The following is a 17,258-nucleotide window of genomic DNA, read 5'->3' on the forward strand; positions in this document are numbered from 1 at the left end:
GATTGTGCCCAGGCTGCACTTTACATTTTTTGTCCATCTCACTTGCATAGGAAGTGACGAGACTGGCGGTTTACATAAGAAATATAAAATGTATGTGCTTCCTGTCCAGCTCACAGGCAGTAACAAGTATACTGCATTTCTGGCAAGATCAACTAGTATTTTCTGCACTTGCTGAAAATGTTCTTAGCCTGAAAAAAGAAAACGAATTCTCCACCACATCTAAGGGCTGGTAAGCCGCAATATATTACATTTCTGTTTTCAGATTTGCATAGGCTTTAATACCTTTTGCACATAGAGCGTTGGGTCTTTAAATAGGATCATGCTGGTAGCTTTTACTTTCCCGATCTCTGGGACAGGGGTGAGAAGACGCTGGTCTAGCAGGAGGATCGGATAAGTAAATCTGTAAATCTTCTTTTCTATGTCCCCCAAACCTAACCAAGAAAAAAAATATTCAGATTCCCAGTACTTTAAAGTTCACCTTTTCTTAAAAAATGAAAAAGTAAACTAACATCCACCCCCTGCACTTTTATGGGTGATTATCTATCACTTCCCCAGGCATCCAGTGGTCTGGAGATTTGAAAGCTCCACTTTTCTTCCCTTTAGGGCTTCTGGAAGGGATCAGAGCAATTTATGTGCTGACATGTGATCACTTTGACTTGCTATGATCTATCCTGGTGAACCTACACTTTAAGGATTTATTTCTCAATGGTGCCTGCAGCTACAGAGGTTAGTGAGGGCACACAAAATGAAAATGTGAACTAACACCCACCCCCCCTGCACTTACCTCTATGGGTGATTAACTGTCACTGCCCACACATCCAGTGCAGTGGTCTGCGGATTTGAAAGCTCCACTTTTCTTCCCTTAGGGCTTTTGGAAGGAATCAGAGCAATTCATGTGACCACTTTGACCAATCGGAAACACTATGATCCATCCTGGTGAACTTACACTTTAAGGATGAATTTCTCAATAGCGGCGGCAGCTACAGAGGTTAGTGAGGGCTTGCATTATTATTATTTATTACCAGGGCTTTTTTTCATTGTGAATAGGGCGGGAACACCCTCTTTCTGGGTCACGCCTTGTCTCTGCCCCCTACCCACCTCTGAGCACCGTCCCTTGGTTCCACCCCCTACCAACCTCCCAGTACCACCCCTTTTAGAGAATACAGAGCCAAGTATCATTTTGTGGTGCTAAGTAATTTGTATGGAATCTGGAAATGTCAAGAAAAGCAATAAAATAGATTGCCACATCCACCCAGCAATAATAGATCCTGCCCCACCAACAATAGATCCCCACCAACAAAAGATCCCTTGCAAAAAAACAACAACCCAGCAACAATAGATCCACCACATCAAACATACATCCTGAAATGAGCTGTCGGCCAGATACAACAGATCTCCCAGCAGCCAACAAGAATAGACCCCTCTCAACAGTAGATCCCTCCCAGCAAACATTAACCCCCCCCCCCCCCCCCGCAACAATAGATCCCTCACCAGCAACAATAGACTCCCGAGCAGCCAGCATCAACAGACCTATATTTAGTGCTGGCGGCGCCGGAATTTCGCCCCCCTGAAAAAAAAGCCCTGTTTATTACTATTTATTCTATTATTAAGCCGAAACGTGTCTGCTTTTTTGTTTTCCTACATGTGCCAATAAAGTATTCTTATGGAATGGAGTTGCTGGATATTTTTCTATTTTAGGTGACGGACCGCTCGAGGAAGGGGGGGGCGGGGTTGGTGTTTCAGTGCCTTGCCACGCCGCGGGGGACGGGTGTTCTTTTTTTGCCACCCCCCCAAAAGAAGAACCCACCAGCTGCCACTGCTCACATACATACACATACTAGGGCCAATTTACCTACCGGCATGTCTTTGGAATGTGGGAGGAAGCCCACCCAGACACAGGGAGAACATGCATGTAGTGTCATAGTTGGGGTTCAAACCAACAACCGTAGTGGTGCCAGGCAGAAGTGCTAACCCCTTAGCCTCTGTACTGCCCACTAAAGCATTAAAGCACATTTCGGCCTTGTTAAGTATAAGTAAATATATGAATGTTTAGAGCCATATCTAGTCTTAATTTTTGGTTGGAGGACTAAAAGATTAATTGCCAAAAATAGGCAATAACAGATCAAACCAGGAAAGGGCAGAGGCTTTTTACGCCATTATAAATTAGTATGAAAAAACACGAAGACGGATTTAGAAGTGAATCTAATGTGCGCAGACAGGGGGTTTTAACATTACATTTTATACCCTTAAATCTGGGCTCTGTTTGGTGGACATCACTGACATTTGACAACTGTGCCCGGGAGAAGCATCGGTCAGATAGTATGAACATGTCTGATACCAGGGCTCACGTATCTGGGTCAGTGACAATGATTGCCCAGTTCAAGAACTGTCAGTATTTTCTTCTTCGATAAGAATCCGCTCGGAGGGGTTTAAATTCGGCCTTGTCATTAACCCTTCCGCCTCCGTCTAGCAGGATTTTAGTAATGGGTTTAAAGCCTTATCTCTTTTTCTCTCACTGTTTATTTCTTAATCCCAGCCTGGAGGATGAAAAGGGTCTTTATGGCCTAATTCGGCTGAAATCTCGTTAAAGTCGTCCTGCTTACTCGCGACTGCCATGCTAATTACACGGAGCTGCTGGCTCGCTGGCTTGACAGATGCTGCTCATTGCTGCCGTTCCCTCTGCTTTCACCACAACCATCCACAATGTATCCGGTGCCTGAGAATTTCCCATTAATAGCAGGAAGGAAAACTCAGCATGGCCGCCTGATTATTGCACGTTTACAGTGCTAATCCGGACAGCCAGAATATAAAAAAAAAAAAAACACAAGGCCATAATTAGCAATGAACAAGAGTTTTTGTTTTCCTCTTCCACTGATAACTGGAAATTACTAGCATAGAAAAGAAAGACGTGGTGTTAAAAAAAAAAAAAGGGGGCAGATGTCTTGCAACGCCGCAGTCCTTTCACGGTTGCAGCGGCCTGTGAAAAAAGATTACCAGGGAATAAGGAGAAGGCCGACATGCTTCAACAAGTTTTATTTGTCATTGTCGGGACAGAACACATGTTCTATTCTCAGGCTTCGCCACAGTGGATGCATTTCATGAATGTGACAGAAAAGTGACAGTTAAGACACTGAAGGGCTTATCCAGGGAGCAGAGTGCAGTAATCCTCTGCAGACAATCAGAATTCATTCTACTAAAGTCAGACCGGTACAAGATGGATATTATGAGCCCAATTCATCAAGCTGCAATATCGTTTAAGGCGTGCCAGTTAAGGCATGCTTAGGATAATCTTGATTGAGAAGCCACTTTAGCATGCCTTAAGCAAGCTTTAAACCAAACTTGTGCCCATGCAGAGCCATGCAACAGGTTTGGAATAAGGCCCAGCTCCAGGAATGTTTTTAAAAATCCACCCTTGCAGTGGGTCTTCCTGCATTTCAAGGGTTAATGGCTCAATATGTGCAGGGATGTAGAATAATATTACAGGTATTCATATAGCGCTTTACATGTATTATACATTCACATCAGTCCCTGCCCTCAAGGAGCTTACAATCTAAGATTTCTAAAGCAGGCCATAGACGGTTCGAATCTCGCCCGGTTCAGCAGAGACTGGCCATGATTCGAACCATGTATGGACAAGCTGAATTTAACCAAGTTGATAGATGAATTTTACATGCTATTATTACTAGCGGCTATTAAAGCCACCAGCAGTAATTACTGTGTTCTCCCGACCGGGATGGCTCCCCCGCCAAGAGAACAAAATGGGGATTTACTAAAACTGGAGAGTGCAAAATCTGGTGAAGCTCTGCTCAGAAACCAATCAGCTTCTAGATTTTTTTTTGTCAAAGCGTAATTGAACAAGCTGAAGTTTGAAGCTGATTGGCTACCATTCACAGCTGCACCAGATTTTGCACTCTCCAGTTTTAGAAAATCAACTCCTATGGCTCCACGGGAGGGATTCCCCCCATCAAAACTGACTATGTTGATGAGAGAATTAAGTGACATACTGTACATATACTAGGGCAAATTTTAGCAGGATCCAATTAACCTACAAGCACGTCTTTGGAGCATGAGAGACAACCCACATAGGGATAACATGCAAACTCCATGCAGGTAGTACCATGGTTGAGTGCCAACCACTCGAATATGGTATGAATGCTTACCTTATTCCTTGCTTCATGCAAGGTTTCTTTAGTGCTGCGATGTAAGTTGTGACTGATTCCAGTCAAACTCCAGCCTTCTAAACGTACAATAGAGGGTTAATAACCCTCTATTGCAGGGATAGGCAATTAGTGGACCTCCAGCTGTTGCAAAACTACAGTCCCATCATGCCTCTGGGTGTCATGCTTGTGGCTGTCAGAGTCTTGCTATGCCTCATGGGACTTGTAGTTCTGCAACAGCTGGAGGTCCGCTAATTGCATATACCTGCTCTATTGTATATGATTATGATGAGGCTCTACCCGCAGACTGGAGTTTCAGAGAGAGGAGAGCTCCCGAGCTGGCTAGAGCAAGCGTGTATGGTAAAAAGTCCAATCACAGTACAGTATTGGTGGGTGCTACAGTACAGTGACCCCAGGCTGGGAACTGTAGACACTCAATACGAAGAAATGTCACCAGTGCACCAAGGATTCCTCCAACGGGTCCAAAGCTTTATTACGTGGTCACATGGTACAAAGGCAACATTTTGGAGCCACATGAGGCCCCCTCTTTAGGCAAGTGACCTGACAAAGGGGCCCAACGTGGCTGCAAGACTTTGCCTTTGTATGTACTATGTGACCACGTATTAAAGCTTTGGACCCGTTTAAGGAATCCTTGGTGCACTGGTGACATTTCTTAGTAATGGGTATATGGTAAGCAACCCACCCCAACACCCAATGTCCATCACCCCCACTGCAAGGGTGTTTTTTTTTTAATCCTGGTGTTGGCCCCACATGCTCATCTTCCTTTTGCTCCCCTGCTGCTCTTTCCGGCAGACGGAAGCGTTGAAGAAACTACCCCATACCTCCTTCAGATATAGAGAAACGTGTGACTTACTGTATGTGACAAAGCTTGAGCTTGATAATTAGCCCAACACTGTCACATATGGACAGAGAGAATGCCCTCAGCCCCTTGTGAGCTCCAACTGGAGAGACTCAGAACTTACATGCCCTGTTATTTTTGGATTGTTGGGGCTACTCTAGAAATGATCCATCAAGCCACAAAATCTCTGTTGGCTTCCAATGTCAGAAGTGATCATTTCAGCCTCAAGGTGTATCCATAAATGACCAGATTCTATTTATTTAGGAATTGATGCATCCTGCATTTTGCTGTAAGCAGCCACCAAAGGAAGACAGTGAATTGAATAGAATTTTGCAATACCTGGATAACATGGAAATATGGACACTTGAGGACTCAGTGCTGCTTTTCTCCCTTTGGTACTCATGTGAACATAACCTTAAGCCCCTTACACACAGGCCAAATATTGGGTGGTATTGTCTGGTTCAATAGAAACTGGCCAACATTCGGCCCATGTGCACAGCAGCCAGTCCAAAAGAAGCCAGCCAAATGTCCAGCTTCTGTTGACTGAAAAAGGTCCGCCGAGCGGCATCTGATCAGCGCTCTCAGCCAATAGCTGACTGGTGTGTTCTGGTGGGGTTCTCTTGTCAGAACACCAAAGCTCAGCGAGGTGATCGCTATACTAGCATCAGATTATTAGTACAGGATCTTCTCCTGAGCTGTTCATGTTTTTTTTTTCGTTCAGCCCGCTCAGTTGAACGAAGAAAAAAAAAACCTGCTAGTGTGTGCTAGGCTTTACTGTACCTCCATTTTTAGGACTTTAACAGACACCCCACCCCAACTGCCAGGGCTATTATTTCATTGTGTACAACCAAAGTATTAAAATTTAGCTGAAGAGGCCAATGAAATTAGAACTTACTTGGGGAGGAAAGTGCTAGATGATTCTGGACTTCTTCCAGCCAGGAAATGAGGTGGACTCTATCTGACTTGTTGCCTCTTCCAATGCACATTGTGAGAAACTCACAGTGTGCAGTGAAATCAGAGTAGGCAATTTCAGTACAGGAGAGGGGGCTGTATAACTATACAAGACTGGAAGGAAGGCGGGAGGTCATCTTCAATAGGTGTGACAGGTTTCCTGGTGGGGTGGTCTCCTGAGGGACTTCCTAGAATATAAAAAAACTGTGAGTGATTCATCTGACCATTGGCCTCCCATAACAGGAAAATTTGTTTTGGTTGGGCTAGCACTTGATAGAATTAATTTGATAGAGTAATATAAATGACTCATCCTGATGAATGTGTCCTGACTAACATGAGTTGGTGACGGGAACGTTGATGAGCTTACATTCTGGTAATGTGCACTGATATCACAAGCTTTACTGAATCCAATTATGTAATCAGCAATGGGAACCTAACAAGACCACCAATGACTTTATGTCCATTAAAAATGACTTCATCCATTTCCTAGATGACATAATATGAACTGCACTGTCATGGCTGACAACCAACTCAGGCATTTTATTGATGGATGCTGACGTCTTGCCTTCCCTCTTCTTCTCTTCCCTCCAGCAGATAATCAGCACCATGGAAACACAGGCCAGTAATGGTCCCGGCAGCGTGGGCATCCTCAACGGCACAAATGGGGCCGCAGACGACAGCAAAACCAACCTAATCGTCAACTATCTTCCACAAAACATGACACAGGAGGAATTCAAGAGCCTGTTTGGCAGTATTGGAGAAATTGAATCTTGCAAGCTGGTCAGAGACAAAATTACAGGTGAGTTGCACATCATTTTTATGTTACATGTCATTCATCTTCCATCGAAAACATCGTGGACAGGCATCTTTACTTTCTATAATTATTTCTAGTTAAAGCAGAACTCAACTCCCAGCACTCCACTTAAAGTGGAAGAAAACTATAACTATTCTTAAAAAAACGTTCCTCCCCCATTTCTCCTACCTATCCTGCTTAATCTGTATAAAAGAGACCTGTGTACTTATCTATTTTCAATCTTCTCTGGTCCGGTCAAGTGATCCTACAGCTCTGTGGAGTGCTTGACAATAGCTGTGAATTCTGGGGAGTTGTGACATCACCCATAGGCTCAGATGGCCTTGCAGTTGTCAGAGCTCCCTCCTATTCCCTGAAGCAGCAGCTCACCGTCACAGAGATGCTGAAGATGCAGCATCACATGACCAGAACGGATTATAAATACATACGCACACCTTTTTTTTTATACCGTTTAGGCAGGAATGGCAGAACGAGGAGGAAGGCAACTTTTTTTTAGGAATAGTTACAGTTAGTTTTTTTTTTCCACTTTAAGGTGTGTATTCAACACTACCGGACTGGGGCTGAAGATTGCTTTAAGGGGTCAACAATGATGGTCTGCACTGCTATTAATATTGTTTTACTTATGAATAAAAAATTAAGTGATCAATAATATGTATTAGCTGTGGGGAGGTTTTGGATCTTTTGCAGGGTTTTTCATGTTATAAAATGTTGGCTGTGCTTTCAGGTAATAAGAAGTTTGACTATTTTAAGGGCCTAAAGAGTGCTGCTTGAAGATTTGCATATGCTTGCCAATGCCAAATCAGATGCTTTACTAGTGCTTATAAGTTAAGAATAATAAATACCCGTGTGCCTAGTTGAGTTGAAAAAGTGACAGGGTTTCTTAAATTCTGTCCTGTCTACACACACACATTAAAGTGGAAGTAAACCCATTGATTTAAACAGTTAAAAAAAAAAGGCATCCCGGGAATGCTAACTGCACATTGGCTGTGCTCTCAGCCAAACTATCAAACCATCCAATGGCTGGTGTCATAACAAATCATATGTGCAGCACCATAGCAGTTGAAGATTAAACAGAGGCAAAGATGGCAGCTTCCTTGGCTGAAAACGATAGGAGAGTTTACTTCCACTTTAATACTTGAGATCCCCTGTTGCACCATCCAGCCACCACCAGTAAGCTTTGTGACGGTCTGTGTCGGATCCTACAGTGGATGTGGACCTGGTCAGAGCCCATTCAATCATCAAGCTTTACATGGTGGGAGATAAGGATGTTATATGCTTCCCTGTACCCCTAGGTTTTTTAAAGCTCTCCAAAGGGTGAAAGGAAGAACAGGAGCATACAGCAAATGTTACAGAAGTTAGACAGGACTATCCAGGGTCCCTAAATGGGCAAATTGACATGTATTCTAAGGCCACAATATCAAATACTTTTTTTATTTTTTATTTTTTTGCAATTGTAAGTCCTTTTATGTATCTTTGAATTATTACCAGAAAGTCTTTCAGATAAGGGAAGAATTTTGTATAGGTTTGTAAACAAAATATATTTTACGGAAACCTGGGGCCTACATTGCTGATCTTGTTCTAAGAATACTAATTACCAGGCTGTCCCTGGCTGTAGTACTTTTTGAGTCACTGACCTGGAGCAAACATACAGATTAGAAAGTCAGAGTGAAAAAAAAACCTCCTAATCAACTCATGATAGAAATCAATGCCTTAGAATAGGGTTTCCCAACTAGGGTTCTTTGGAACCTTAGGGTTGCAAGGTTGTTCCTTGAACAGTGGCAGATTTGTCTCCCACTTACAATGACTACCAATGCATACCTTCAAACTTTCTGGGATGGGAATGAGGGACATCTACTAACAAAAGTATGTAGGCATAGGACACCTCCCTTAAAGAAGAAATGTACCAAAAAATTATTGGTTACATCCACAAGTGCTTTTTTACCACTACTTTTCCCTTATATTGGCTTTTGCAATTTACAAATGCAGCAATTTGGAAGTTGGATAATTTAGCACTGTAAAATATATTTTATATATATATATATATATATATATATATATATATATATATGTAGTGCATTTTATATACAACTATATAGATCAGACAAAAATTAGGGAAAAATAAGGAGGAAAGAGGGACAGAGGGCCTTTGGTTTTCATGAGGGACAGTCCCTCGAAATCAGGGACTGCCTGTGTCTGCCAGTGTCAGAGTGAAGTAAGAGCTTCTAATCAGTAGATGTGTTCCAAGTCAATGCCTCAGCATAGGGTTTCTAAGCTAGGGTTCTGTGGAACCCTTTCTAAGCTAGGGTTCTGTGGAACCCTTTCTAAGCTAGGGTTCTGTGGAACCCTTTCTAAGCTAGGGTTCTGTGGAACCCTAGGGTTCCTCCTGAAGTTGCTAGGGGTTCCTTGAGCAGTGGCAGATTTGTCTCCCACTTACAAGACCACAAATGTAAGGGGGCAATTTTCCACTGACATAAAATGTGATGGGTGACTTCTTCAGTTTTCCACTGACCACCAGTGTAGGAGGACAGTACAGTTTTCACAGTCTGTGCTTATTTTATGGGCATTATTATTATTCATTTTATTTTAAGATCATTATTGTCTTATATAGCAGGGGGTGGTGTAAAAAATGGAGAAAGGGAGACCAGTCCCCAACAGGTCACCCATACACGGTAAGGGATGGACTATCTCGGTACCAGTTTGGACAAACTACACAAAATGATTATACAAAATAAGATTTTTATTTATACAACTTTACCGCTTCATCAAAAGAATAATATTTGTAATGGATTGATAGAATACACATGGTAATAAAAATAACAGTAACACAAAGATATATGATGATTATTGCCATTATAGTGGGGAAGCAAGGGAAAAACAAAGACTGCCGCTTACCAATGAACCCACATACAGCCGGAGTCGCAACACCGCCAACGTTCCCCTACATCGGAGGTGGGGGACAGTTACAAGTGGAAGATAAAGGTAGCTATAATAAAAAGTATAAAGAATATAAATGATAGTACAATTGCAACATATAGGGCTGGGTTGAAAATGGGAAATGGGGGGGGGGGGTTGGTGGAGGGGTAAGGGGGGAAGAAAAGAGGAGAAAGAAGGGAAGGAAAAGAGGGGAGGGAGGGAAAAAAGGAGGAGGGAAGAGAAGAAGGGAGGGGGAAAAGGGGAAGAGGGAAGGAGAGGAAAGAAAGGCAGGGGCAGGAAAGAAGGGGAAGGAAAAAAGGAGGGAAGAAAGGAAAGGAGCAGGTAGGGGGTGGGGGGAATGTACTCAAGTACCTAAATGACTAACCTGAAATAGCCAAGATTGCTTGCATAGATCCAGGGAGGGCAGGGCAAGCAAACAAAACAGGATTGAAATCTACATGTAAACCCCTGTAATATGCACAGCCAAGCAGATCAATTGTGGACTTCAAAAAGAGCCACAAACCGAAGCACACGGTCTGCAATGCAAAGGGGAATCATACTGAGAGATGTATAGACATATGCCGGACCCCAAAGCCTGTGTAAACAGGGAGAGGGGCCGTGGAACAAAAGATCCATCTCAAGATGTAGCCGCAATGTATACAGAACATCAAGACTCACCTGACTCTGCAGGCGAATGCCTACTTAAATAGTCCCCAACCCGGCGGCTATCACACGCACCGAACATCGGCTGCGTGTGAAATCACTGGGTTTGATCACCCGCAAAGTGCAATGCGCGAATCCGAGCACATGCGCACACACAATATAGCTGAAGGGCTGAATGGCCCAAGCTGCAACAGGTACAAGTGAGGGAGCAGGCTCAGGGGACCTTTGGGCGATGCTCCCGCACCAGGGACATCACACATCTGCCAGGAGAAAGAAAGGGGGAGGTGCAAGGTGGGGGGGGGGGGGGCTGGTGGTCAAGTGCTCTAGGTATGCCACATTCTTCATTCTTTTATTTAAAATCTTCTACAAATTACTGATCATGCTGATGTACTTTGAAGCTGAAGATATAATCATTTTTACAAGCTGTTTCCTAAGTAGTAGTAGTAGGGTTGCCACCTCATCCCTTTAAACCTGAACACATATGAATTACACAGGTCTTGATGCTAATTTAATGCACATAAGGCACTAAGTGAGTTTAATTACCACCTTAATCAGCCACAGAACCTGTGTAATTAATATGTGTTTGGGTTTAAAGGGATGAGGTGGCAACCCTAAGTAGTAGTTACATGCAACATTACTCGTTCTGTAGTAGTGAAGACCTTTCTTAGCTTCTCCAAGCCACTTATTTGGTTCTTCAGAAGATCAGTGGCTTGGGCAAACTAGGAAATGTCTACACCATTACAAAACAAGTCCAGTTGAATGTGACTAACTACTACCAGATATAGTTAAAGTATATTGGGATAATAGCCCAGTAGTCTGCACCTTTAAAGGAAAGTTGGGAGTGGCAACTCCCATATTGCTGCCCTCAAAGGTTCACCCTCAATGTTTAGATTTATTAAATCTGTCTGTACACATGTATGGCTAAATCTTTTATGGCAAGGTTCCTTCAGGGAGATGATAATCATATCTAGGCTGGCCATCTACTTTAAAGTGATCCCTATTTGCCTAGCTTATTTTACCAAAATACAAAATACATTCATGCAAATAATTAACCCAAATGGACATATAATGCCACACTTAAAGTGCAAGGTTGCCCATAGTTGATTCTGTTATTTCTTTTTTTGCTCAACTAGCGGGTTGAATGAAAAAAAAAACCTGACCCCCCCCCCATTGTATCCTTGTATTCTAACAGCAGGGAGATTTCCCTTTAGCCTGCAGTGCTGATCGAGTAGAAATTTTCCAACTCTAGTGGTTGTACAGAAGTCGATTGGTAGATCAGTTTCTGTTTAACCTACATGAATCTAAATTTGGCTGGTCCCTGCTGAACGAAACACATTTTGAGTCTCGGAGCTTTTTTTTTCTGTTTCAGAGATATCTTGGTTCCACACATTATGCCTTTTTATGGTTGTAGTGTAGCCTATATCACTTATTATATATGTTTTATTTTGGGACAGACACGGCTTTAATCGGATAGCAGATTTTTATAAATATATTTATTTTGTGGGGGGGGGGGGGGGGTTTGGAAGAATTTTAGAAAAATGCAAGTAAAATATTTTTTCCTGTAATGTTTCCCAGTGCAACATTTATGTAATCTGTGCACCTCCAGATATTTAAACCCAAAATAAGCCATCAAAGTCTGCTGATTAAAACAATATTACATAAATGTACTTTTATGTAAATTAGCAGAATGGCAAAGCTCAAAGCGAATGTATGCATTTACAGGAGAGCGTTATACTCATTTTGATGCTACAATGCAATTCACACAGTAGAAAAAAAAGCTTTGCATAAATTGTTAGTGTAACATTAAGATAGGATCAAATAAAAGAGTCTGTGCTCATATCCAAATAGCATATATCAGGTACTAGATGGTTTGTTTACAAATAGCTTTTTAAAGCCATTGGTATTGAGGGGCAGGCGGTTGGCAAAAAATCAGACAATCTGCCATGATAAGTGTATCTAAACCCAAGGACAAACAATATATTACTGCTTACCAGTCCTTAGATGTGGTGGCTGCATTAATTTTCTTTTTGTCTTTGTTTTACCCTGTGATCCTGCCAGCAACACATTTCCCATTTTCCCATACTAGGGTGCCAATGGAGAAGCAGTACTGGCACCCTAGGAAAGGACTATAGAACACAGTGTCTCTTCAACTCCAGAATTACGAGGCGGTGGGATGGTTCTATAGTTCTATAGTTCTCAGAGTTGAATTGGGCTGGAAAATCATTACAAAATGTTGGGAACTTTGGGTTTCTCCTTTGATAGAACTGCATTGTATGTAATTTCTAGAATGTTATCTGCAAGCCTTCAAAGCAGGATTTGGCATGAGACAGGTTTAATGCACAGAGACCCGTTGGTGACGTCACTGTGTCTAAAATAAGGTGAATAAAAACAGTATTTTTATTTAAATGTTTTATTGGCATGTTGATGGGAAAAGAATGGAGAAACAAGGGAAGGCAAAATATATGCAGATTAAACTTCAGCTTTAAACTACAGTAGACAAAGTACAAATAGAATCCATTTTATTTTGCTTTGGGTTGTAACACCTTTTTCCAGGAACCAGATTTTCATTTTTCATCGATCTTCCCATCAGTATGTTACAGATCCTATTAGCCGCATTCACTGGTAATCTCATCATCTTCCCATTTCCTTATTATGACCATTCTATGAGCAGCTGCTAAACAAAGAGATTATTACATTTTCACACAATGACCACTTTTCACTCTCCTCTCCACTTCCTTCTCCCCCCACTTTCTTTTATTTTTAGCCCTTGTTTGTCACTTTTTGTATTTTTATGTTGGTACACGTTTTTTGCATGTGTGACTGGCAGGGTGTAGGTCCTCGTGCCTGCCGTGAAAGTCTTGAGAGGTGGTGGACATGGCCTTCTGGCTTGGTTTGCCTTCTCTCATGGGGTCTCCCTTCAGGGGAGCCCCACCAAGTACTTAGGTGGGTCTGTTTCGGCAGACCCTCCAGAGAAAGAGGTCCATCTGGTTTCGGCCAAATGGACCAAGTGTAAAGTACCCTAGTCCTGCCCCGGGGATCAGGGCAAGGCCCTCTGATATTAGAGGGCTTGTGTAAACCCGTTGCACATTTTTGTGTCTCACTCTTTATGTGTGTGCACATTATTTTGGCACCGGGGCCATGGGCTTTAAAAAAAAGGAGAGATTATTACATTAGCAAGCCAGCATCCACTTCTTATGTTCTAGAATTTCTTTTTGGTAAAGGAGAAATGTAAAGAAATTATCTTTTCAGTGGTGTCTCAGCAGCAGACAATCTTTACAGTCAGAATTGCTCAAAGAGAACCTGTCCCAGAACAATAAAGCTAAAGGGGAGGTAAAAGGTGGAATTAGCTGCTCCAACAATGTACTGTAGGTTTTAGTATATGCACTGGCATGTATTATTATTATACAAGATTCATATAGGGTCAACAGTTTGCACAGTGTTTTAGAATACAAAGAGAGGCAGTACGATTACAATACAGTTCAATACAGAAGGAATAGGACGGCCTTGCTCACGGAGCTTACAATCTACAGAGGGAGGAATGTGGTACAAAAGGTAATAGCTGCGGGGGAAAATCTGAAGGAGATGGCCAATGTAAAGTTTTTAGGTGGAGGTTGGATAGGCTTCCCTGAATATATGAGTTTTCAAGGATTGCCTAAAGGCCGACAGGGTAGAAGCTAGCCGGCCATACTGGGGTAGATTGTTCTAGAGTATGGGAGAGGTTCTAGAGTAGTCCTGGAGGTGAGCATGGGAGGAGGTAGGAAGGGAACTAATGAGCAAGATGTCTTGGAAGGAGCAAAGAGGACAATTTGGGCAATATCTTCAAACGAGGTTGGTGATGTAGCTGGGGGTGATGTTGTGGATGGCCCTGTATGTTGTGGTTAGTATTTTGAGTTTTTTACGTTGGGCTAGTGAAAGCCAGTGAAGGGATTGGCAGAGAGGGGCAGCAGTAATGGATCGGTTAGTAAGGTATATTTGTCTAGCAGCAGCATTTATGATAGACTGAAGAGGAGGAGATAGTCTGTGCAAATGTAGGCCACTGAGGAGGGAGTTGCAGTAGTCAAGGCGGGAAATAACAAGGGAATGAATAACTTGTTTTGTGGTGTCGTTAGTTAAGAAAGAGTGAATTCTGGAAATGTTTCAGAGGTCAAGGTGGTAAGATTTAGCCAGTGATTGGATGTAGTGGAGAGGTCAGAGTCTAGGATTACACCTAGCACCAGGCATGGGTGGAGAGACCAATAATTGTGCTATTGATCTCAATTATAAAGTCATTAGGGGGGATTGGGGAGGAGGAAATATTACAAGCTAATTTTTAGATTAAGTTTTTGTAAATGGTGTGACATTAATACTGATATGTTGCTCAGTACATTTGTCATATGTGCAGAGATTGAGGGGGTGAGCTGGGGAGCAGAAAGGTGGATCTGGGTGCATTGGCATAGAAATGGTATAGGAAGCCATGGAAGGTTATCAACTGGCCCACGGGCATTCCAGAGGGCACATAACAGGTGGGGCTGGCTCATTGAAGCAAGTTATCAGATGTACAAAAGGAACCTATCCAAACCGTTTTTTAAAGGTTATATAAAATTAGCCGTTAATAATATTCTTATTATCTAACTCTTCCCCGCTCTATCCAAAACTTTTTAAAAATTGTTTTTACATATGCTTTATTAAATAGAACAGGGGTTAAAATATATGTAAGCCAGATCATTAAAAGCTCATAAAAGTTCTAGACTTCTTTGATGGCTGAGCCTGTTCAATGTACTGACTTATCACCCCTGCCCAGGAAGCCCAGGAACAGCCTTCCAAAGCCCTCATTCAAACTGGAGACATTTTTTTCTAATTTCCCTATTCCTGACTATGCTCAACATGCAGAATCCCATTCTTTCTAATCACCCATGTTCATTCAGTTGCCTTGCGTTCTATTCCCTACCCTCAAAAAAGTAAATAAGCTGTATTCAAATATTTTTGGCCCTATACACTTCTATGGGAGCACCTATAAATGCACATTAGGTGGGTTTCAATGGATGAAGAACTGCTCACCTCCCTTTGCCCAGTCCAGGAAGCAAACACCCGAAAGTTTGATACACATGTAAAAGCATTTGAAATACGCTTGTAAAAAGCCTTAAAAACACCTGGAAAAAAAAAACACTTTGCTTACACTCTGCTTAGATGCGAATGAAGGCTTATTCCGCGTACACATGGTCGGAGAATCCGTCGGAATGCGTCTTATCGGACCGTGTCGTCAGATAATCCGACTGTGTGTGGTATGCATCGGACTGATTCCATCTGAATCTCCGTCGGACCCAATTTTCCAACATGTTGGAAATATTTCCCGACCAACTGGGCCGGACGGACCTAATCCGATCATGTGTAGCGAATTTTGATCAGACCAAGTGCCACGCATGCTCAGATCAAATTCCTACATCAAAGCTATTGGCTACTAGCCTGAATCTAGTCCCATCGTAACGAAATTACGTCACCGCGTTCTTGGCAACCGCTAAATCAGACAACTTGGCCCGACCGTGTGTATGCAACAGTTTCGGACACAATCCGTCGGACTGAATCCGACGGACAAAATCCGACGGATTTGGTTGGCAAAATCTCAGACCGTGTGTACGTGGGCTTAGACATGAATGGCTGGGTGCTGCTGTACTCAAATACTCAAATATTCGCCTGTACTATCATAAACACGAGTGAATGGCCTTGCAGGGGTCAAATATTCATCAGTGCAGACCTATGAAGTGAGCCAGTAAAGGGTTCCTGCAAACTCCTATCACTTGAAAAGCCACCAGTGGTACCTGAAAACCATGCATAGGCCCCAACCCCCCCTCACTCACTGATTGGAATACTCTGCTTCTTTACTGGATAAACACATAATTATGACGTAGTATCCATCAGCATTTAGACTAAAATAATAAAGCTGGCTGTACATAGTTATAAAAAAAATCTAACAAGTTCTTCCATCCACCCTGTGTAGTGTGTCCAGACAAATCTCCCAATGTTGCTTTTGTATTTTGACAGCTGGCACCTGTGGCTGCCAGAATACCTGCACAATGGCTACATCTGATTGAATGCAGCTGCTGTTTGGTTAACAATTGTTTGTCTGGCTCCTTTGATTTTTTAAATTGAAGAATGCCAGATGGAAGACTGGCGACAGGCATGGCCAGGGCCTGGACAGATCGAACTTAGGGTGTAGTAGCCAGATTAAAGCCAAATCATGGAGATGCCTGAAGACTGGCACCTGGGGAGAAGATGCCAGTGCTGGCATTGGACCTGCACTGGTACAGACAAGGTTAGGTTAATCCTTTAGTTCTGTGCATTAGCGTGCATTGCATTAAGGCAGCTCATTGAAAATTTTGGACTGCCAATGCACCCAAAATTCGTCATGAGCTATATTCTAGAAAGCAACACACTTGAAAGCATTGCCTTATAATGCTTTACACAACAAGGGAGGTGCGCTGCATTCGTGCAGTGGGGTGCTGTTCAAGATGAATGGCACCACAACGCAGCAGAGCATTTAACGTATGGTACCACAGCACAATAGTGTAAATGGGCCCTAGGTCAAAATCAAGGGCACTGCAATGCAGCATATGTAACACAAAGTGTAAATGTGCCCTATGTCCTTGTAAAATTACTGTACACAAGACATCTACTTATACACTAAAATAGCAGCTTTGCATCATCTAAATCTGGTTGTAGTTGGGTCCTGCAAAAAGCAGCTAACAGCATCTTCCATGGAGTCTGCTTGCAGGGAAATCTTTGGATTGTTTTAGGATCTGGGCTCTCCATTCATTCAGTGAAGAGGGTTTGATTGCTATTGACTGATGACGCATATTGCTTCTTCTACATGGAGAGGCAGGTGGTCCCCCTTTGTTGTGTACACAGAGCTGTCTGTCGGGGGACCTTT

At 42.6% G+C, this 17,258-nt stretch overlaps 1 protein-coding gene across 11 annotated transcripts in view; it reads left to right on the forward strand.

The window, feature by feature from the left end:
* ELAVL3 (ELAV like RNA binding protein 3) overlaps positions 1-17,258 on the forward strand; it is a 78,021-nt gene that overhangs the window by 38,265 nt on the left and 22,498 nt on the right. For 4 of the 11 annotated variants that reach the window (XM_077470346.1, XM_077470348.1, XM_077470351.1 and 1 more), the window contains exons 2-4: positions 867-988; positions 6,559-6,766; positions 9,635-9,757. In XM_077470346.1, coding sequence (XP_077326472.1) covers positions 956-988; positions 6,559-6,766; positions 9,635-9,757 — 364 coding nt within the window. In that variant the 5' untranslated portion in view covers positions 867-955. The remainder of the gene's footprint in view (positions 1-866; positions 989-6,558; positions 6,767-9,634; positions 9,758-17,258) is intronic. The other 7 variants (XM_077470353.1, XM_077470354.1, XM_077470355.1 and 4 more) reach the window with 4 other exon arrangements.

Source organism: Lithobates pipiens, unplaced genomic scaffold (genome assembly GCF_037356315.1).
Source record: "Lithobates pipiens isolate NorthernLeopardFrog02 unplaced genomic scaffold, aLitPip1_a1.2 Scaffold_8, whole genome shotgun sequence".
Classification (NCBI taxonomy): Eukaryota; Metazoa; Chordata; class Amphibia; order Anura; family Ranidae; genus Lithobates; species Lithobates pipiens.